Source organism: Tasmannia lanceolata, unplaced genomic scaffold, assembly GCF_043159265.1.
Source record: "Tasmannia lanceolata isolate RefF3 unplaced genomic scaffold, GAP_Taslan_0.1 ptg000004l, whole genome shotgun sequence".
NCBI lineage: Eukaryota > Viridiplantae > Streptophyta > Magnoliopsida > Canellales > Winteraceae > Tasmannia > Tasmannia lanceolata.
In genome coordinates, this window is record NW_027518681.1 from 8,691,178 (window position 1) to 8,714,465 (window position 23,288).

The 23,288-nt window shown below is 36.1% G+C and overlaps 2 protein-coding genes across 2 annotated transcripts; both read right to left on the reverse strand.

Annotated features, from left to right (window-relative positions):
* Window positions 1-244: 244 nt before the first annotated feature.
* Window positions 245-3,887, reverse strand: LOC143876230 (putative pentatricopeptide repeat-containing protein At5g52630). The gene is made up of 3 exons (XM_077377952.1): window positions 3,680-3,887; window positions 3,513-3,573; window positions 245-3,157 (listed from the first exon to the last, which is right to left on the reverse strand). Exons 1-3 carry the CDS (start codon window positions 3,712-3,714, stop codon window positions 962-964), a joined length of 2,292 nt encoding a protein of 763 aa, XP_077234067.1. The 5' UTR covers window positions 3,715-3,887; the 3' UTR covers window positions 245-961.
* Window positions 3,888-4,760: 873 nt separating this feature from the next.
* SHM1 (serine transhydroxymethyltransferase 1) lies at window positions 4,761-20,867 on the reverse strand. The gene is made up of 16 exons (XM_077377953.1): window positions 20,565-20,867; window positions 20,396-20,446; window positions 20,129-20,215; window positions 19,431-19,552; window positions 19,236-19,312; window positions 18,305-18,429; window positions 15,680-15,772; window positions 13,504-13,596; window positions 12,907-13,104; window positions 12,690-12,794; window positions 9,162-9,227; window positions 8,907-8,984; window positions 7,440-7,551; window positions 7,243-7,353; window positions 6,112-6,284; window positions 4,761-5,013 (listed from the first exon to the last, which is right to left on the reverse strand). Exons 1-15 carry the CDS (start codon window positions 20,652-20,654, stop codon window positions 6,133-6,135), a joined length of 1,560 nt encoding a protein of 519 aa, XP_077234068.1. The 5' UTR covers window positions 20,655-20,867; the 3' UTR covers window positions 4,761-5,013; window positions 6,112-6,132.
* Window positions 20,868-23,288: the final 2,421 nt, after the last annotated feature.

Consider the following 23,288-nt stretch of genomic DNA (forward strand, 5'->3'; position numbering starts at 1 on the left):
CTAGACATGTCTTCCAGGCATTACTTGGATGGGGAAAATGAGGTAGCAGATACTCTTGTTGGAGTAGAGCAATTCAAAGAGAATCATAGGCGCCTTAATGGGCCAGAGTTAATCACAGCCGATTACAATGTAACTTTTGTTTATGACTGGATGTTGATGTTCTTCCTGTGTTATTTGATTAGATGCTTGATTTGCACTTCTCTTTTACATGCCATCAATTTCTACTGAATTTGTAAGATTGAAGAAGATATAAGGTCTCTTTCAGAATACCTTCTGTTAGGTTCCAAAAGAATAGACACAAAAAGTCATCTCCAAAATATGAAATGTTTTACAACCGAAAGCTGACACTTCAGTCACTTCTTCCACCATATTCAGAGAATTGAAGAGGCTCAATTCTAAAGAAAATCAACTCCTTTCTCCTGATATTGCACTGAAAAGCATGAGACTATTCATTGGATGAACTGATTTTTTCTCTTCATATAGGCAAAGCCCCTTCTGCAATTTACCAGCACGGAATGAAGCAAAGCTCCAGGTTGGAAAGTGTACCATGGAGAACTAAGATGAAGTAAGTGACCAAATCAGTGGTTCAGTTCTTGCCCACTTCACAACATGCCCACCGGAATAGAAAGAGGGCAACGGTTCGGAAAATGGTTTCGTGTGATTACTGGGGCTGAGTGCAGATTTCAAAACCATTGGTGATAAAAATCAGTCTTCAAATCCATTCTCCCACAACAGAGACCAATGCAAGAAAAGAACAACAATACTGTAATCATAGAAGGAGAATTTATATGGTGGCCGACCGTCAAACAACAAGGGCGGAGAGAGAGAAAACACTCCCCCTTGATTTTTTTATCCAGGTCAAACCCCCTTTTTTTACTTTCTCCTTGATAAAAAATTAAGGGGGTTGATATTTTCTCTCTCCGCCCTTTATATGCAAAGGGCGGCCACCATATAATTTCTCTCATAGAAGAGCACCAAAATCCCCACAAGAACAATGCCCATCCTTGAATTTGTGGAGACGCTTTCTGTCTCGAACGAAGATTTCCCTGTGAGTCAATATCGAGAAGAACTTAACAGCACTATGGCAATCCCCACACATACTAATGTTCTTGATAACCCGGACCGATGCACCATCAGGAGTGTTTATCAACCCAAATGAAATAGCCAACTTTTCACTGTGATGAACAGTAGAACAAACTGGCTTCTCTATATTATCTTCATCAACTATTTCTAATTTTTTCTCCTCATTGTACCCCAAACCCTTTGCTTTCTCAAGCAAATTTCCCAAATTTTCATATATCTCTACACTCCGAGAGTGTGATCTATCATCAGCTTGGAAGGAATAAACCTTATCCTTGATGCTAATCCAGCTCCAATCTTTCAGTTTCCCTACCTTCTCATCTTTCATCAGTTTCCTCACCCTTGACACATCCTTCCATCTCCCAGCAGAGATATACATGTTCAGTAACAAAACATACGTCTCGGCATCTTTAGGATTGAGTTCAAGTAATCGATCAGCAGCATAAAAACCCAATTCCATTTTCCCATGGCTTCTACATCCAGCAACCAAAATTGACCATATAAACTCATTGGGTGCAAAATCCATTTTATTGATGAAATCAAATGCTTCGTCTAACCGGCCCAATCTCACAAACATATCAATCAAGCATGCAAAATGGTCCATAACGGGTCTGATTTCATACTCATTTTTCATCATCTCAAAGTAACTCAGTGCCTCATTGACCATACCAGCATGACTACAAGCAGAAAGAACACCAACAAAGGTAATCTGGTTTGGCCTCACTCCAGCCAATCTCATATCCTCGAAGAGCTGTAACGCTTCTTGGGATCGACCATGCTGAGCATAACCTGTGATCATTGACGTCCAAGATATCAAAGTTCTCGTAGACATCTCCACGAAAGCTTTGCTCGCTTTCTCAATGCTTCCACATTTGTTATACATATTAACCAGTGCACTTCCAACAACAACATCCGATAAGAACCCAGTTTTAATTGTCTGGGCATGGATTTGTTCCCCTTGCTCTAAAGCCACCAGACTACTACAAACAGTTAAGACACTCGAAAAGCTAAACAAATCTGGTTTCATGCTCGAGCAATTCAGTTTGAGGAAGATTTTAAGTGCCTCCATACCACAACCATGAGCTGACAGATCGTCCTTAGCACGATCCATCATCTGAGCATGGCCTGCAATCATCGCATTCCACGTAATCAAACTAACCTTTTCCATGTCACTGAATAATTTTCGCGCCTCCTCGATCCTTCCACATTTCAGATACAAATACATAATCGAATTTCTAACAGGTAAATTGGATTGACACCCAAATTTGATGATCAAAGAGTGCATCTGTTCCCCAAGACCAAAAGCTTGAAGTATGCAACATAAACTCAACACGCTGGTCCATGTAAACTCGTTCGGTTCGGCATTCTCAGAAAGCATCTCAACAAATAATCTCAGACCCATCTCAGATTCACCATTACTACCACAAGCAGATATAATCGTCGTCCATGAAATCACATTCTTTTCTGGTATACTCCTGAAAACTTTCTCTGCAGACTCTAAGCTCCCACATTTCGAATATAAGCTACAAAGGGAGTTTCCAGTACTTGTATCCAACTCAATCTGATACTTAATAATGTACGCGTGAATCTGCTTGCCCAATTCAATAGAACATAGTGACGAACAAGCACTTAAAATAGCACCCAATGTGTAATTTGTTGGATAGGATCCAAACTCCAACAATTCTTGAAAAAGTTGAGCAGCAAGTTGAGGCTGTGAATTATGAACATAACCCGTCATCATAGCGGTCCACGTTACGACATTTCGCCTAGGCAATTTGTCGAATAGCTTGAAAGCATAGTCCATTTTACTACATTTTGCATAAACATTGATGAGGAATGTGGAAAGGAATAGATCTTGATGGGTCCCAGATTTTATGATGTGGGTATGAAGAATTTGAGCTTCTGAGACTGATTTCTTCTCTATACATTCTTGTAAGAGAGGAACATATATTGCTGACTCAATTTTGGATCCTTCCTTTAGCATAGACAAGGCTTCTCGAAAATCCAAAATTTGTGGGTCTAAACTTCTCTCTAATGGCACAGTATTGGTGTTTCTCTGATAAGAAATGTTTGGATTCTGTCAAAGAAAATACTATGAAAAATTAGATAAGTGGAAAAAAGGAAAAAAGTCGAAATCAAAAGTAAGAGAAAATTTAAAATTGATGTGAAAATAGTGCACTTGGTTACTTGATTCATACAATTAGAGTAGGAAAAACAAAGAAAAGAGATTGAATATGTAATTGAATTCTAGGACAGAGCCTTAATTCTTCATGGAATTAGAAACAAGAAGAAAGGAAAAAGAAGAATTAGAGAATTCACAGAATTTTCAGAAAAAAACCCACAATTGATTCTGATAAACAGAGGACTTATTCTTCAATAATTTCACTGAATAATTACTGGGTTCTATGAGAATTTTGCAGAAAAGTAGGTACCTTTTCTCCACCGAGAGAATTTGAGGTGAATTTTCTGAAATCAGGCTCGAGCTTGAGAGTGCTGTTAACAGCAATAGAAGGCAGAGACGCCATGAAAAAAAAAAAAAACAGAGAGAAAAACGTGAAGAAAAGAGATAATAGCAACTATTACCTTATATCTCACCTACCCAAAAAAATCTATTACATTATCTCTTTTTCTCATTCGTCTTTATTTCCCCCTTCATTTTCACTTTTCTTATTTGTTTTTGTGAAATCCTTTTATTTTTTTCCTGTTATTTTACTGATTTTTCAATTTTTTAAAGTTACATTATCTTCTTCGTTCTTCTTCTGATCATTTTATCTCAAGAAATGTGGAGGGGAGAGAAACAACCAGTCGCCCACAAGCCCCACTTATCTGAGTACAAAATGAAATATCGAAAATACCCCTACTATCTTTTAAAGAGATTATTGGGGAATGTGGAAATAGACTATATACAGAGCATTTGGTGTATAAACTATTTCTATTGTCCAATCAATGGCCCACCCAACACTAAGTTTAACTAAGTTTAGAGTCTGTTATAAGCATGGTTTTAAATTTCGACCGAAATCCGAAATTCCGGTGGAGACCGACACCGAAACCACAAAAAACCGAAACGGTCATTTATTTCGGCCGAAATTTCGGTTTTTCCGAAATTTGACCTAAAAATCTTTTTTTTTAATATTAATTTAATATTTCACTGAAATTTCGACCGAAATTTAATATGGAATAAAATATTGGTTTTGGGTTTTGTACCAAATTTCGGTCGAAATTTCAAAATTTCAGGGTCCGAAACCGGTACCGAAACCAAAATTTTAAACCTTGGTTATAAGTACTAAGATTTCCAATTCCTGTCTTCTCCTTGAACGATCTTGTGTACAAGGCAACCGTGCATCAAGATTTGGTGCTATATCTCACACATCCAATTGGTGCAACATGTCTATTAGCTACCTTATTGACCGTCCCATCACTTCAATGGACATAGATCATATGATCATCACCATTGATCGATAGTGCTTTTGGGATATTATCAAGAAAGTTCATTGATCTAACAATCGAGATCACTCTGCAGGTACTCGATCATTGGATCCAACGGCAGGGATCACCCAGGTTCATAGCAAAATTCATTTGCACGCTATTTTATTTTTTCACTTAATCATAGGAAATTCTTTTGATATCTTCTCAGCTCTGCAGGCAATTGAATGGCAAAGAAAAATGCAGAATCCTCAATATCTACCAAGATCAAATAGCAATTACTCTAAGACAGATTCAGTTTAAGCCAAAGACCAGAGATAAGTATTCCATTTAAATGGAAGTTAATACATTGCAGAGAATAGTTATATACATTTCACCAAAGAAGATTTGAAGCAAAGTCTCTGCTTGCTTTCAGAATTCAAGCTACCATACATTGAAATCATATGTTATTCCTACTGAAAACATCTGTCACCTCCATTAACTTACATCTTCAACTCATGCTTCCTCTGCCTGTTGCACACAAATAATCAACTTATTTCCAGGACAAATAAAAGTATTATCAGTTAACAACAAGGAAAGGTTAAAAGCAGTGTTAAAAAACTCGGACCCACGAGAACATAGCCAAGGTAAAACCGATTTGAGTCGGGCGTGAGTTTTTTTTAACAGTGGCTAGAAGAGGACAGCAGTAGTGAGCATACTGGAGACTGGAGTCTGTTTTAAGTACAATAACACATAATAATAGTCTACGGGAAAGACTTCTATGTATACAGTGAATAATAGTGCATTGAGAATTGAGACTCATTTCCCCCAAAAAAAAAACATATGGCCCATGTGTATGGTGATTGGGATGACCGATGATTAATCTGGGAGACCACATATGGGCGAATGGCAGCCAAAAGGTATGCGGTGAGAACAATTCTAACCGGAGTTTTGATCACTGAATGTGCGGAGTGTTCATTTTGGGTTCAGCTACTTTGCTGGTCATTGATCATCCTTGCAAATTTTTACTGCCTGTAAATATATGACGGAAATCAAGGTGTACTATGACTTGCGTGCATTCTCCATAGGCCAACAAAGCTATTATGTATTCAATCTCAACTATGAAGGCATCCTGGTGAACATTTATTGGAAAAGGTTGGTTGAGCCTGTATCTCAAAAAAAAAAAAAAAAAAAGTTCTTGGAAAAGATGATTTTAGTCATTTTCTGAGGAGTCTCCTAACATTTTTTCCATTCATTGAAACTTTCAAAGCTATGAAAAGAGTCATACATATCATGATGATTTCCAAAAAGTCAAGATACTAAAATCCAGATGCATGGTGCCTATATATATATGAGGAAAGTGTTGGTGAGCTTAAGCTCACCAAACTTTGGATCACCAAACTTTCAAATGAATGCTTTGGATCATCCTAACAAAGTAGGCCCCCATGTGATTGGGCGCTTAAGCTCACCAACAATTTCCTCATATATATATATATCGTCCTTGGGAAAGCATTAAAAAATCTCATTTCCAAAACTAAATGTAATGGTTAGCCGTATGGGGTGAGTCTTGCAAATATCTGGTTCATATCTGGTGAGATATGTTGCCAAGGATACAAAGAAGACACATACCTTGCACAATAAGATACTTCTTCAGTCCTTGTACTTCATTGTTGCTTTCTCAAAACCAATTGTAGGAAATTGCTTTGCGAACTCCTCGACCTCGTGGCGAAGCTTTGCAATCTCGGATTGGATGGGAGAACTTGTTTGCATTGTAGCCAAGAAATCCTTCAACTTTGATCCACCTGATTTACCGAAAACCAAATTAGCCGTGCATCTAGTTTAGAAAATTCAGCAGGAAGTACGTAACACATGCATATGGGGGTGCTTATGCATGTGCACGCACAAGTGTGTGTACATAAAATGGTATTTGACCCAACAAAAGCCTCTTATAAAGTCGGTTGTTGTTGGATCAAATATCAAGGGCAGCACAATGATTACAAGCAGGTATGCACAGATAGTATATTAAAAACTCACACAGTTGTTTTAATAACGCTTATATTAAAACTCACACACAGTCGTTTTAATAATGGGGACTCCTCTTTATTTTTACACTTATCTAGTTAGCTGTTGAAATTAACCAAATAACTATCATCACCTAAGTTGTAAAAATCGTTTTGTTTCGGCCGAAATGGCCGAAACGTTTCGGTTTCTTCTGAAAACCGGAACGAAATGACCCCTTGTTTCATTTCGTTCCGGATTTCGGTTGAAATTGGAAATTTCGGACAAAATTGACAGAAATCCAGAAATTCATCCAAAATTTCAACCCAAATTTGAAAATAAAAAATAAAAAATTCCTTCCTTTCTCGTTATATGTCCTTGGTTCTCTTCTCTTCTTCTTTCCTCACAGTATTTACATGTAAAGTCATTTAAATAGATTTACATGTAAATAAGGGAATACCCCCTGAATCTATTAAAAAAAATTTCAAGATCCAAATCTAAAAAGAAAAAAAAGTCAACTCTCCAGTTCTAGTACAAAATTCGAAAATAAAGGATCGGGTCAATATCTTAACTTCCAAAATATGGGGTATTCTTCCAATTTTAAAAATTCATAAAATCTATCGTGTCCAAACATTATTAAATCCCAAAAGTCCGGTAAAAAAAATCCCAAGTAAGTGAATATCATTTCCCTATGTGAGTGAGAGTGTGTAGATATTCAGAGATGTACGCATGATCGTGAAATGGTGATAAAGCACTAAGAACCTTTGGTTTCTGCCTTGATCTTCAATGCTATTTTGACAGCAACATCAAAATAGTCAGCCACTTTTGCAAAATCCTCCTCAACAAATCCCCTAGATGTGAGGGCTGGGGTTCCTGAATCACAAAAGAGGAGCTAATCAAGTCAAACTCAACTAAGTGACTCTTGAATAGATTCAAGCTAATCAGAAAGTGGCCTCTACCCATCCGGATTCCACCAGGAACCATGGCAGAAACATCGCCAGGAACAGTGTTTTTGTTTGCCGCAATATGAACCAGTTCCAAAACCTTTTCAACTCTAGAGCCATCAATCCCCTGGAGAAAGAACATTTTAAGATCTTTCACTCTGAAAATATTACTTTTCATCTCAGAAATGGAACCAAGCAGATACAATTTTTTCCAAAACTTTTGAGATTTTCCTTGGTGAAGAATTAACAGCAGAGTAGTTGGTTCAAAATCATAATTGTGAAGCTCATATCATCACGGAGTTTGGAAAATTTTCAACACAAATTATCATAGGTCATATAATCAATGAATCGTGAAGCTCAGACTAAGGGTGTCAATTTTGGCTCGGGCTCGGAGGCTCGCTCGAAAAAAGCTCGGCTCGAATCCTTAACGAGCCGAGCCAAGCCGGCTCACCAGGCTCATTAAGCTTAACGAGCCGAGCCTAATTTAGGCCAGGCTCGGCTCGTTAAGGCTCGTTAAGAATTTAATATATATAAATATATATATTATATATTAATTTATACATTAAAAGGGTTGTCCAGGGAGTGAAAGGGGGGGGGGGCAAAATATGTCACTTCATTTTTGGAACCCCATTTGTTACTAGGACCACCCCCCATAGTGTAAAAAAAGTAGTCAAATTACACTAGTAGGGCTGTCCAGGGAAGATGAGGGGTGTGAACATAATATAACCCGAGCTCGGTAAGGCTCGCGAGCCTGACCGAACCGAGCCGAGCTTTTGAGCTTAACGAGCAGAGCCGAGCCGAGCCTGGCCAAGCTCGGCTCGGCTCGGCTCGTTTACACCCCTAGCTCAGACCCATATATGCATTAATAATAATAAAAACAAGGGTCAAAAGTTTAGATCACTGTTCAAAAACAACGGGTAACTGATCATGGTCATGGATTTAAATTTCGGCCTTGACCAAAACCGAAATTTCAGCTGAAATCCGATAAAAAAAGAATTGATTAATCATTTCGGAAATTTCGGTCGAAATTTCGTAAAAATAAACTAAATTTCGGATTTCACGAAATTTTGGTTTGGTCCCAACCAGAAACAAGATGGACGAAATTTAAAACTACAATCATGGTACATTGATCTTGGTTTTGTTTTATGGCTTATGCGCATTAAAAGAAGCCTTTCAGTGAAAGCGAACCACGAATGAAGCCTTTCATCTTAAGGTATACCTAATTCATTAAAAACAAGATGGATAACCGGGTAGAAACCTTTAAAGAGATGGGATTTGCTAAGGTCCATCGCAAAAGGCGTTTTGCGACTCGTATGTCGCATGTCAAACCAGCCACCTCATGAATGAAGACAGCAGCTTTTGTCTCCATTCACGAGGGGATGGTCTGAAGTGCAACAGACCAGCCGCGAAATGCCTTTTGTGATGGACGCTAGCAATTCCCTAAAAAGATATATAGAATAAGTAAGGAAAAAACATGTTTACCTTGGGTTTCAAAGTCACCAAGACGAGATGATTTTCTGTCCCACCAGAAACAAGTTCATAGCCTTTCTCTATCAAGCGCTGGAATATCGATTCATTGAAAATTTAGAATTACCCAAATGAATATAAGCTAGATCCCTTTAATAAAAGGGTCACTAAGTATCAGTTGCAAAATACAGCACTAGAAAAATGATACAAAAACAAATAATACAGTGTTGCTTGGATACTATGGCTACTAAGGAGGCATGTCTTCTGTACCTGGGCAAATTTTGCACAGTTACTGAGAACTTGCTCTTGATATGCTTTGTACTCTGAAGTGGTGGCCTGCAGTCATATAATTATAATGTAAGTTAATTAGAAAAAAAATTCAAATAAAAATAGGAAAAAAAAGCTTAATCTTCATATCACTTATAAATCAGTAAAAGAACTTCTTTTGTTAGATCATTCAAAAAAGAAAAAAAACAGAAGGATTGGCTTTATTATTCAAATTCCTTTCATTTCAAGGAACTAATCATGAATTCAAACAGGCCAATATTTGCCTATTTGGTTATTCCAAGTAAGAGTTAATGGAATCACTTTAACTATGAACAAACCAGTATCATTGTAAAGGTAGACTTTTGTCACTTGATTGCATAACATCCAGAACAAAAAACTTCTGGCATGTCCACAGAGACTTTTCCTCCTCGCTTTCAATGAATTAACGAGAAATGCCAAATGAATTTCTGATGATTCCAATAATTACTATAGTACACCAATTCATCTTGGAAGACAAACAGCACTACCAGATAAAGGAAATTGCAGAAATACAGACGACCAAAAACAACCTATGTTCCACTGGAAAAAGAGCTTTTGGGATATTCTCGAGCCAAGTTCTTACCGTTGAATCTCAGAAGTAGATTTGTTCCATTTAAGTTCTTGCTCAGTGGCAGAAGCAGTTGAATGCTCCACCGGAGGTCGTTGATCTAGAGATTGCCAATAGTATCAAGCTTGAAAAAGTGAGGCAAAGTGTTCTCTTGCTTTTTTTTCTATTTCTTTTTTTCTTTTCCTCCTTTTATGTTTGAGCACTGGTGCTTAGAACTTTAGACCTGATGTAGCTGTAAACTGCATGGATCCATGAATTATTGTGATGCGGATTGTAAGCCCAGTACGAGGCATATTTGCCCATTAGGACTTTTAGGTATTTATTTCCATGTTATATAGTTTCTATGATTTTTATTTTTATGTTTTTAGTTTTAGGGCTTTTATCTTACATGATATTTTATTTCCTATATATAGGCTTGTTGTATTTATCTTTAATTAGTTTTTGACGAAATAAGATTGATTGAAACTTCTCCCCTTAGATTTCTCTCTTCCCTCTTTCTTCTTCTATTCTTCTCAGATTTTTCTTCTGTTTCCCTTTCTTGTCTTCTTTCCTCTTCTTCTCTTCCTTTTCTCCTCTTTCTTCTCTTTTTCTTCCCTCGCCTGTATCCATTTTCAAGAAGGGGAGAATGATGAGGATTGTAAGCCCACTAAGAGGCATATTTGCCCATTAGGACTTTTAGGGATTTATTTCCATTTTATTTAGGGGCTGTTTGGATGGGCGGATTTTAGAATCTTGGATTTCCTCAAAATCCTGGATGGGAGACGAGAGAAGAAGGAGACCGTCCGTTTCACTTCTCTTTACAATCTTGGATTTTAAGTAAGAAATTCAGGTTTTAGAAATCTCTCCTCCATTCTGAGATTACTAAAACCTAGAAACATGGGATGATCTCCTACTCTCTTGCTGACGGAAAGAAGGGCGAGAAATCAGAAAACGACAGCTGGTCTCCTTTTTCTCTCGTCTCCCATCTACAATTTTGAGGAATCCAAGATTCTAAAATCCGTGTATCCAAACGGCCCCTTAGTTTCTAGGATTTTTATTTCCATGTTTTTAGTTTTTAGGGCTTTTATTTTTTATAATATTTTATTGCCTATATATAGGCTTACTGTGTTGAACTTTAATTAGTTTTTATGAAAGAAGATTGATTGAAACTTTCTCACCTCAGATTTCTCTCTTCCGTCTTTCTTCTTCTATTCTTCTCCTCTTCTTCTCTTCTTTCCTCTTCTCTTCTTTTTAACCTTTTTCTTCTCTTTTTCTTCCCTAGCCTGCATCATATTGTTTATCCTACCAAGATCTGTAACTATAATAAGTTCTTGTTAGTAAATGTCGGTAGTGATGCATTTCTTTAATTCAATATAGGACTCATTTAGTTGATCTTTTGATTTGATTTCAGAAATCTTAATTCGAATTGAAGCTTTTAATTTGATATACATGCTATATCTTTTTATACATATTTAGAATATATATCTATTGCTTCATCTTTTAAAATCAATCTTTGGTCTAGACCTTGAATTTATCTTTCATGTGTAATATAATTCACTTATAGAGGGTATATTTGGTGTTTTCATGAGTACGGGTACGAGTGTGGGAATCTGACTCAGATATCGAGTGCCAGATTCTACAAACCTCAAAAAGAAAGAATCGTTGATTCACCAAAATAATTTAATCAATTCTTAAATTTTAATTTTTATAACATAATATAATTTTAAAAGTAACATATAGAAAATTTAGGTTACGTAAATATATTAATATAATTTTTTCCAAATAAAATAACTTACTATTAGGATGGATAAAGCTCAAAACATGAGGCAATTGTAAAGTTGTGGTAGCAGTATTCAGAAAAGAAAAAAAAAAGATAAAAGAATCCACAAGTACTGCAAAGAATCGCGAAGTATTGGAATCCGACATGGGTACTTTGCCTATTTAGAAGAATCTGTGTAACATGTCTCGAACTCCTACCTTAAGAGAATTTTACTTCAGACTCGGTGATGAATGTTGTAGGATCTATCAAGGCCAACATGTCTCGGACTCCTACCTTGAGAGAATTTTACTTCAGACTCGGTGATGAATGTTGTAGGATCTATCATGGTCAACATATAGATTGAGGCTATCCCAGTGCAAAATACTATGGAGGAAATGAGTACAACTATCAGCTTATCTTTCCTTCTATATTTCTTGGTGTAACTTAAATCATATATCTGCATATTGGTTTTCGTTTTTGTTTCTTGCTTTCATGGATTTCTGGGTTGACACTGATGTCAGAACCCCTTGCTTTCCTGAGCATGTCCCAAATAGGCATTTAGAGAGTTCCCAAGTTAAACTAAGATCTCTTTCTTCTTGTTCCCAAGTAATTGAATTTCTATATGCCTCTTAATTTGATCAATACTTAGGATACTTCCCAATCTCTAACACAGAGAGAGAGGATCAATACTTAGGATACTTCCCAATCTCTAACACACACACGCACAGAGAGAGGACAAGCTCAGAAATGAACCATGGCACATTCACCTATGTACGAAGACACAGAACAACTGCTATGGTTGGGTATTAAGACAAAGAAAATACAAAAACTAATTGACTACTTTCTACTCGTGGAAGAAGACCTACTGTGATTGAATACAAAAGTTTGGTTTTGACTTATCCAAGAGATACCAATTTAAGCATTCTCTTGAACACTTCTTGAGTAGCCTTCATCGATCTTCCTTGCTTGTGGGATCTTCAACTCGAGCTCTTTGCTTTGTCATCGCTCAACTAGGGTTAAACAGTGTATTTCTATCTACGGATATAGTTCACAAAATTGAATACCACGAAAGCAAAGAATAAAACGGAAGAAACAAAAATAAGAATGCAACTACATATAAATAAATTGAAATTGATTCTTGAAATATAAACTCAAAACTGTTTATGACATGTCTTCGGTGCCAAACCTGTTTGAGTGCCACTGCTAAACCAGCAATTGTATGATTGTGTGGACCTCCTTGAAGCCCGGGGAAGACAGATTGATTGATTTTGTCTTCATAGTCATACATGACCTTCAGAATGGAATGAAGTATTACTTTTTTGTTGCACATAAAGATGATCACCACAAGAGGAAAAGCCCAGGTTAAGAAGTAAACAACTGTGAACTTCTATTTGTAATCTCACCTCTTGACCTTGTTTGTTAATCTCTTTTAAACCCTTCCTAAAAAAGATCATGGCTCCACGTGGCCCACGAAGTGACTTGTGAGTAGTTGTGGTCACTACGTCTGCAAACTCAAAAGGAGATGGGATAACATCAGCAGCAACCAACCCACTAATGTGTGCCATATCAGCCAACAGGATGGCTTTCTGCTTGTCACAGACCTGTGAAATTCATGAAATAATATTTTCTGAGAATGGTAGCCAATTTTATTGAAAGAAAAAGAGACCGGGATGGTCAAATACAAAGGAAACACAAAAAACATCAAGAGAACAACTAAATATACAATTACGGAGTTAAGAGAATCATATAATGCCAAAGATTCCTTTGAAACTCCCTCTCGAGCTAACCTATCCGCCACCACATTGGCGGAACAACGACTATGGTGGAAATTAAAAGCGCACGATCGAATCCAATCAGATCAAACAACCATCTATTAAAAAAAATCCAATCCAATCATTCATGAAATAATATTCTCAGGATTTTGAAGTAATGAACACTATTAAAATATGCTTAATCGGTGACTATGTTTCCTGGAGTAGTGCAACTAATTTTGTATTTACCTTGCGAATACGTGCATAATCATACAATCGTGCATAAGCACTTGCACCAGCAACTATTAGTTTTGGTCGGAAGAGGGTGGCACTTTTCTCCAACTGTAACAAAAAATGATGTCAATGCTTTCATACATGTAATTGCTAACATAGAGACCTACTTCATCAAAAAACAACAAATACTAATAAGAGTATAATTTATATAAAGAGGCTAAGAAAAACAGAACACATAAAAAATATATGTCAACAAATTTATATTTGGGCTAGTTGAAAACAAGACAATCCATGGAAAATTAAAATCACCACGGTGCTTCAATGACTTGTCCCTGAAAATTTGCTATTGAATAAGACGCATCATGTTTGCAAAGAGAAATGGCTAGTTTCATTACTTGATATTGCAGAAATGCAACATCATTAAGTCATGAAGTCGTGAATAAGCAGTGAGAAATTCCAATATCTTAGAGGTGCATGTGTTAGTGTGCTTTGCCTTAGTAAAATGAAATCACCAATTTTGGGGGGACGCACAATGTGATGTTGAGTATTCATGCCACAAGATTTCTTGACTCACTCCCTTGTTCCCACACTCCCACATGCTAAAACCTTAATAGAGGGTTAGCATTTCGGCAGTGTGCCAATGGCTTGAGGCTCAATCAATGTGAGAGTTGATGTGGCTCTGTCACATACAATGATATGTACATACGTAGTATATATGTACAGAGACAGGCCACCTTTTTGTTTTTGTTTTTTTTTCCTGTTTGTTTCTTAAGGCTGTTTCTAGAAAACTATCAACATGATCAAAGTGAATGTGATGCATTGTATATAAAGCGTATTTTGGCGATTCAAGAAAAAAGTTTTAAAGAGAAAAATCCCAATAAAAGGGGCAAAAATATCAGTCCCCTATATAATATATAAATTTAAATGTATCCAAGAGAAAAATCTAAACATATAGAGAAAAATTGTATTTTGGTGATTCAAGAAAAAAGTTTTAAAGAGAAAAATCCCAATAAAAAGGGGCAAAAATATCAGTCCCCTATATAATATATAAATTTAAATGTATCCAAGAGAGAAATCTAAACATATAGAGAAAAATTGTCATACTGACATGTAAGGTGGAACAACATAGGACAAAGTAAGAGCAAGACGCCATAGTATTCAAGGGCTCCTCAAAGGGATCCCTGTTTCTTTACTGGAAAGTGGTTACTTTGGTGGTTTCCTGGATTAAAACTCTCCCTAGCTTTAGATTTGTGTCTGCTTGCGATATTTAGAATGGATGGAGGGATGTGTGTTGTAGTGGGGAGGTGTGGATTTAGGGGAGGTCATTTGCGCCTTTGCCAGTCCCATTGATGTAACGGATCTAATGAAGTAGAGGTTCAGGCAATGCACAATATTTTAAATTGCTTGATAAGAATAGCCTTGATAAAGTAATTGTTGAAGGAGATTCTCTAAATGTTATCCGTTGGCTAAAAGTCATCCACACTTGTCCCTGGAGATTTGCTACATTCTTTGAGGAAATTCAAGATTGCGTAAGGGCCTCTCCAATAGTATACCAACATGTAAGTCGCTCTACAAATGGGGTGGCTGACAGGCTTGCAAGAGAAGGGGTTGAAAAGGAAGATATGGAATTTTCGATTTTTGGCCTCCTTGAATCAATGTTGTATTCTTTGTTTTCTGTTGTTTCTTATTCTTTCCTTTGTTCTGTTGTATTTGACCATCTCAGTCTTTTTTAATGAATTCTACTGCCACTAAAAAACAAAGTGAATGTGTTGCATAGAAGCAGAGCACGTCTTGTACATCAACAGGAAATTTGCTCTTTATTCTTCCCAATGGTTATTTATAAATGCATATAAGGCTCCAGTGGTAAACCTTGGACGATTATTTGAGAAAGAACAATAATTTACCCCAGTGGTTAATCCATACTGTTTCGATTATATTTTATGTTCATGTTCCTAGAATATTGGAATTTTAGTCATGTCTCATGGTGTTAGATATTGACCTTCCAACAGTTTTTTCATACCTTTGTGTGGTCATGATTCTAGTTTTGCGTATAATTCTAGATTCCAATAGCCTTGGTAAGATATTTGACCGTAAATAGTATCATGCAGTTTAAAACAGCATAACAGCATAACTAGTAAAATTTGGTTCCAAATAGAATAAAAGAAATTGTGGAGAGAAATGAAGCAGTTACCTGGTCATAGTCAATGTAACCGGTGCTCTCATTCAGTCTGTATGGCATTGTCTCAAAAAAAATGGATACAGCAGATATTTTCTTGGTATCAGTCTGCCCAATAGGAAAAGATACAACGCAGTTTAACATGTGTTAGGCCAAAATTATAATGATTGGGTTTCAAGTAATAAAAAATTCCTTTAGTCCATTTCCAATATTCAGAGATTGATTGCCTAAGCTTCAAACTGCAAGGAAGACAAGTAAATCAACTGTTACACTTCATAATTTCATGATCCCAATTTAGCCCACACCACCTGTTTTAATTTCCTTGGAAACAGGAAAACTAATTGAGATATTACTAAGCCCTAAATCTGGATCAGTGGAATCACTAAGGCTAATCAGATTCAAATTCATAATAAGTATTATACTAACAAATAAATTGTATGGTTAGCTTGCCAAAAGTTTTGCTAGTGTCCTAATAATATGTACACGATATTCTGGTATTCTTCTATCATTGGCATTGCAGGGATGTTGTTGCTGTTTATATAGATTTATGGACATAATAAAAATATCCCTGGTCTTCCCTAATTTGTCCTTGGTCTTCAGAGACACCACCATAATACCCTGAATCGTCAATTCTGGAACTAGATAAAACTTACGTGGTATAACCTTATGTTGGACTGGTAAAATGATATTTTCTTAAGCCTTCATACTTGTTTATGCTTAAATTTTTTAACAGGCCCATTACTGGCTTAATTCACGATTTCATGGCACTAGAATATAAGAAGAATCTCCAGATACTTACTAGGGATATAATTCGATAAAGCACGAAATACTAAACTACAAGAACTGGAGAAAAATCAATTCTTATTCCATAAAATTCTACAACAAAAAGAAATTCAACGAACAAACATTAATACATTATCATTAAAACCAAACACCAACCACTTACTAGGTCTATTCATATGGAATTCTTGCATGCTAACTTTGATACATGCATTCTAACCACTAGAATATTCCAGTGTCAATCGTCGACTAGCCCAAGTCTACTCCCCTTTACCTTCGACGAGTTCTCGTCCAAGTCCAAATTTTACCCTACCAAAATCCTATGGTTCACCCAGGTTAATGAAAAATTGACCAAGTCAATAATTGACTCCCCGAGTCGATTCCCTTTTACCGTGGACAAGTTCTTGTCTGAGTTCGAGTTTTGAAACACCGAGTCCAACAACATGGACCTCCTTAAGTACATGATTTAAGAAAAATAGCCAAATTCCATGTTTATTTGTCTGTACGATTCTGGTCAGAGACCCACCTACATTAGCTGATTTCACTAGTGAATGGTAAGCCAATTGTCCAAGGTTCACAGTTTAAGGGCTCAACTGCTTCTAATCAATTTATCAACGTAGCTAGTATGTGTAACAACAAATAGATACAATGATAGAACCGTTTCCATGTGAATTTAGCATGGAAATCAGACAAGTCCCAGAAATGGAGATAAATATAACCTTAATTATCCTTACTCTCACGTAGGAAGAAATTGTATGATCAATGTAAAACAATTAAGCAACTATCAAAGAAATTTTATCATCACAGTAGAAAATTTTCGAACCATGATATATCAGTTCTATCTGGAGATGATTACCATTCTTGATATGTCTTTATAACTCTTTCCCTCCTGAGATGCTCCACCAAAATAAAGGCGACTTCAAATAAAAACTGGTACATATAACATAGTTCCATCCTATTGCAACTCAGTTCGAAAAAGTTCATATTTCTCACCCCATCATAGATCTGTTTTGGAAGTAACCTAAACACCAATGTCCCTAGTTTCTGGTCTATGTGATAATGGCCTATCATTGGAAAAATTCACATGTAAAACCAAAATCTTTGTGCCTCTTGCCCGCTTTGGATGCCTCTAAAAATTGTTTGCATATAATTTTGCATGGAAATGGTTTTGAAGTTGAATATGCTTAGTTGCAAATAATGATTATTACAGTTTTGTAAATAATGTAAATAATGTCTTCTAAAGATGCCCTATTGTCCCATTTGCCAATATGATTAACTTTAAAAATAATTTCATTTACAGATAAGGATTTTTGTGGCACCCAGAGAGGCCTTTGGTTTATGTTTTATCATTTCCTAGTAATTGCATTAGTTATCTCCACTGTGTTTGAGAATTCACATTCGGGTCAAAAATGAAAACACTTGCAAGTCCCAAACTTGTAATCATAAAAAAAAGATAACATTCTCACATTCATCTTTCATTATAGGCTTATAGCATCATAAGTAGAATACACAGAAATTCACAGATTGAACTTGAGAATATATAATATTCTGTTCTTCCCTCTAAAATGACCCATATAATAATAATAATAATAATAATAATTGATAAGACACTCATTGTATAGATATAAACCTTCAGCTGCAAACATTGACAACTCAACATGCATCTGATAAGAAAGTAATGTTGAAAAAGAATGAATATTGTTCACACCACAAAATAATTGTTGTTAGGACGCTAATTAAGTAATCATAACCAATAACCAAATTAAGCCATACTATAGAATCTGATATAACACTTGAAGGGAAAATTAGTATGGGTAAATTTTTGGCAGGTAAAAATTTAGTCAGAGAAAGTGTAAGTACCTGATAGCCATGTGATAGATGTCCACCGTGAGGAAGATCAAGAGCCATGATTCTCTCGTGGGGTTTCAACAGTGCAGTGTAAACCTGAAAATTAGCAGGAGACCCAGACAGCGGCTGCACATTCACTGCAAGATGTATGGGATAGTGGTCATGTGTAGAATAGAAGGTAGCTTAAATTATAGCCCCTCGGTAAATTAAGTGGATAAAACTTTCATATCAAATGAAGGAAGCTTTTAGCATGGATAACGCAAACTTTTTTTTTTTTTTTTTTTGAATGGTGGATACAGCAAAAGATAAACAAAGATGAAGGTTCCCAAGCAAGAGACTTCACATCCTTCATATCACACCCCAAATAATAGCTGAATGGTTCTCCATTATACTAGATAAAAATGCTTTAATTGATATTTTTAATCTCATCAAAATTTTTAAAAAAATGAAGATACAAAAGCTTGGCTAATACATCATTCCGATGAGTATACAATTATCGTGTTCCCCAAAAACATCAATGTCATGACAACACTGGAATTTAAACTAGTTAAAACTTAAAAAATACAAAAGCTTAGCTTAGACCTCGTTCCCGTGAATAAAATATCCAACAACATGGTAACACCAGATTTTAAACTAGTTAAAAATCAGCCTAGATCAAATTGGGTCACTTCGACAAACACAAGCTTATAATGGAGAATCTACTGTTGTCCTCACAGGAAAAATGTAGTTGGAGCATCGAAGAGAGACAAAGTGAGTATAGACATGTATATATGGGAGTGTAGTTCGACAAACAGATGGGCATGGTTACAGAGAGATGCCACTTGTAGGTGCTTGTTCACACCCTCATCTCCCGCTGATGCAAAAATAAATAAATAAATAAATACAAAGGAAATCACGCATCGGCGCTCAAATTTGATGGTCTATAGATGAAAATGCATATTACCTCCCCATTTTGAAGGATCTAAACGAAATGCTTCCAAGGCGCGTTTCTGGCATAAGGATTCTGCCATGTCTATATACCTAGGAGGAGGCAAGTTCCAGAAATCCATTAAAACAAAACAAAAAACAAAAACCAATATGCACATATAAGGATGTATGATACATCAAGAAATAAAAATGATAAGGTGACAGTTCATACTCATTTCCTCCATAGTATCTTGCACCGGGATATCCTTCACTGTATTTGTTGGTCATGATAGACCCTACAGCTTCCATCACCGAGACTGAAGTAAAATTCTCGGAAGGTATGAGTTCAAGTCCCTTTGAAAACACCAAATAATCTCTCAATAAGTTAATTCCATTACACATGAAAGATAAATTAAAGGCTCAGACCAATGAGAAATTTGAAATATGTAGATATAGATATAGAATTATAGATTCCAATTGTGTATAAATAGATATAGTATGTATGTATCAAATTAAAAGCACGAATTTGATTTAAGATCGCTAAAATCAAATCAAAAGCTCAACTGAATGAGTTTTACATTGAATTACAAGAATGCATCACTATCAACATTAGATATAGATATAAATTACAAATATGTATAAATGGATATAGCATGTATATATCAAAATTAAAGCTCGAATTCGATTTAAGATCGCTGAAATCAAATCAAAAGTTCAACAGAATGAGTTTTACATTGAATTAAAATAATGCATAACTATCGACATTTTCTAACAAAGATTATTCAAATTACAGATCTTAATAGGATAAACAATAATTCCTAGATCCATGCATGTTACAAAATACATCAAATCTGAAGTTCCAAGACTCAGTGTTCAAAACACAAATAGAAAAAAAAAAAGGAGAAAAAGAAAAGAAAAGCAAGATAATACCTTCCATTGCCTTGCTTTTTCGAGCTCGATAATGTTTGCAATCTCTGGATCGACAATCTCCAGAGGAGCATTCAATTGCTTTGGCCACTGAAATGAAATTCTCACAATAAGAACTTAAATCGAACAAATCCACGTCTAAGATTCAACAGAACCTCATCTAAACCCTAGAAAATCACAGATCTTTAACTCTGCTTCATATAATGAAAAAAATATACGAATCGAGGATTGAGAAGAAAGAAAGAAAAAAAAAAAAACGATTTTGCTTACCGAAACGCGAGATTTCTCCTTCTCGTAAACGGCTTCGTTCGGTAAAGAAGTCTGGTAAGAGAAGGCAAAAAAACGAATCAGAAGATGAAAAATGGAATGCTTCGAAGGTTTGATTTTTCTCTGTTTGGTAAGAGATTCGAAAATCTGAAAGAGAAGATACGAAGAGAACCATGTGATATACGGAATTTGCATTGAAAAGAGGTCGAATCGGCCTCTGAACGGAGGATGAGAGCCTTCTGAGAGCCATTGCCATTGCCATCTCTCTCTCTCTCTCTCTCTCTCTCTCTCTCTCTATTGGTTTTCGGTTTTTGCTCGTTTTGGCTTGGTGGGAAATAAAAAGAAAGAGTACAAAACTAAGAAATAATGAAATCTAGAAAAAATGGAAAATGATGAAAATATGGTAGGCCGTTAAAATAGCACCGAGAAGATATGGATTTTTTATTTTTATTTACTGCACCGGTTCTTGTTGGGAAAGTTTTTTTTTTTTCTTTTTTTTTGGGTAGGTAAAAGCTGGGATTGAAACTCCGAAATCTAGGTCAAAGAACATATGCAATCTTGCTTTTATAAATGCATAAATGCAACTTTGTCTTTAATAACTCTTGAAAGCTATTTAAGTAATGAAAGACAAGATGGTATTGTGGAATTATCAAAACATGGTTGTGCTGATATCATTTAATTTTTTTTTTCTTGTTGGGAAAGTTGTTGGTGAAGGGTGCAACTCAGGTCGATTTGAGGCCAACCTGACCTGACCTGAGGAACCCTTTTTTTCCAACCCGAACTCGAACCCAACCCGACCTGGCCTGAACCTAAACCGATGAACCCTTTTTTCCAACCCGACACAACCCAAGTTTTTAAGCTTACAAAAAATAATGATAAAGAAATGTCAGGTTTCTGTCGGGCTGAATCCGACCCAAACTCAACCCCTGAGTTGGCACCGTATTAATATAGCCTTGATTTTCTTCGAAAGAGCAGAACTGCCCATTTCTAAAATGCTGTGTTGATAGTATTTGGTCGCACAAAAGCCAACGAGGCTTAGGGATTTTGCTAGGCATTTGAGTGCCGCATAAGCACAAATCTCTTGTTTGGTTGCTAATATAGCATTGAACTCCCTGGAGACTCTTTGAGATGTCTCATAGGTAACTATTGCATGTCTGCATCAATGACAAAATAATTTAGACGGTTCATCCAATGGGACCCAATACATTAGGCTTCCTCATAAAAAAAATGCATAGTTTTACATAAATCATTACAAATTTTAACTCGAGCATTTATTCTTACCGATTTGATCACTAAAAAGAAAAAAAGAATTAAAATATATATATATATATATATATAATGATATTTTGTTATTTTTTTTTCTAAGAAAAAAATGACTTGATGCTCATCTCATTGAAAATCCAAAGTTTGGAAGGATTTAAACATCTAAGGTGGAAAATGAGTTGTAAAACCTTTCTTATGCCACATGTGCATCATCCTAAAAGTAGCCACTCAATCCCTATCCCACCCGTAACCACAAGCTAATGTCAGGAAATAACACATATCCCGTGAGATAAACCTAGATTGATAAATCACGTATCTTTCCTCCAATTTCTCTCCATATGAGAGAGAGAGAGAGAGAGCCACCAGTTACAATGGTAAAATGGGCTACCAAATTGATCATCTTGAACTTAAATGCAACTATCAAGACATAATATCCATTGATTAATGCTAATCTTATTTAGCAAATAAGATTAGGGCTGTATGGTCCCAGACTGAATATTATATGTTAGAGTAATCAGGTCAAGCAAGAGGTTGCTTGAAGCATTACACCCAATGTATCTAATTTGGAATACCAAGTTTGTTGCCTCCGGCCCCTATATATTAGATACACTAGGGTTTTAGTAGGTTAGTGAGCTCTAGCCCAAATAGGCTCACTACACCGGTCCATTATCTTATTGGGCTTATATTAGAACATACATGGGTTATTTTATATACCTAACATTATATTCAAGGCCTACATATGCCAAACATCATTTTTTTAAAAAATGGTACAAAGTTGTTGGGTTTGTTTGATATAAAAAGATGGGATTTGATAAGAAATTTCGCGGCGAGCCCTTTCGGCTCACTTTTGCATGAGAGAATAGCCACCTCATATGAATTAAATGAATAGGACAAAGTCTGCTAAAAAGTGAGGCTATGTGGCTGTTCTCTCATGCAAAACTGAGCCGTGAAATGGCTTTTTCACGGAATTGCCCAGCAAATGAGCAAATCCTATAAAAGAGTTAGCAGTCTTGGACTCTTGGCACAATAAAAAATAAATTTGATGGAGAATGAATTACAGAAAAAGTTGGATCCACTCTCTATTCAACTTTGAGAAAAATAATGCTCCCACCAAATTCCAGATATTGTACACTTCCAAAGTTAATGGATTTTATAGATTTCTCTAAACACCTAATAAATTATTATTTCAAGGTACAAATAATCTTTCCATCATTAGCACTACAATGACCGAATAATTACAACTAATACTATTATAGGTAAAATTTTAAACAAATTCTCAATTATTTAACCCCTGTTTTTTTTCTTGGGATTTGCTAGCGTCCATCGCGCATTTCGTGGATGGGCTGTTGGCCTGTTGCATGTGAGAGCAGCCACACAGGCTCACTTTTCAGCACATTTTATCTTCAATCACGAGGTGGCTGCTCTCACATGCAACAGCCCATATGCGAAATGCCTTCTGCGATGGATGCTAGCAAATCCCTTTTTTTTTCATAGGTAAGCTAGGATCGAAACCCCAACCTCAGGGTGAAAGAACATTGTTGTTACCAATCGAGCTAGAGGCTCAGCCCCTCTTTATTGGTTTTGACAATACAAAATATTGCTTTTTTAATCCAAATCACTCCTCAATTTGATC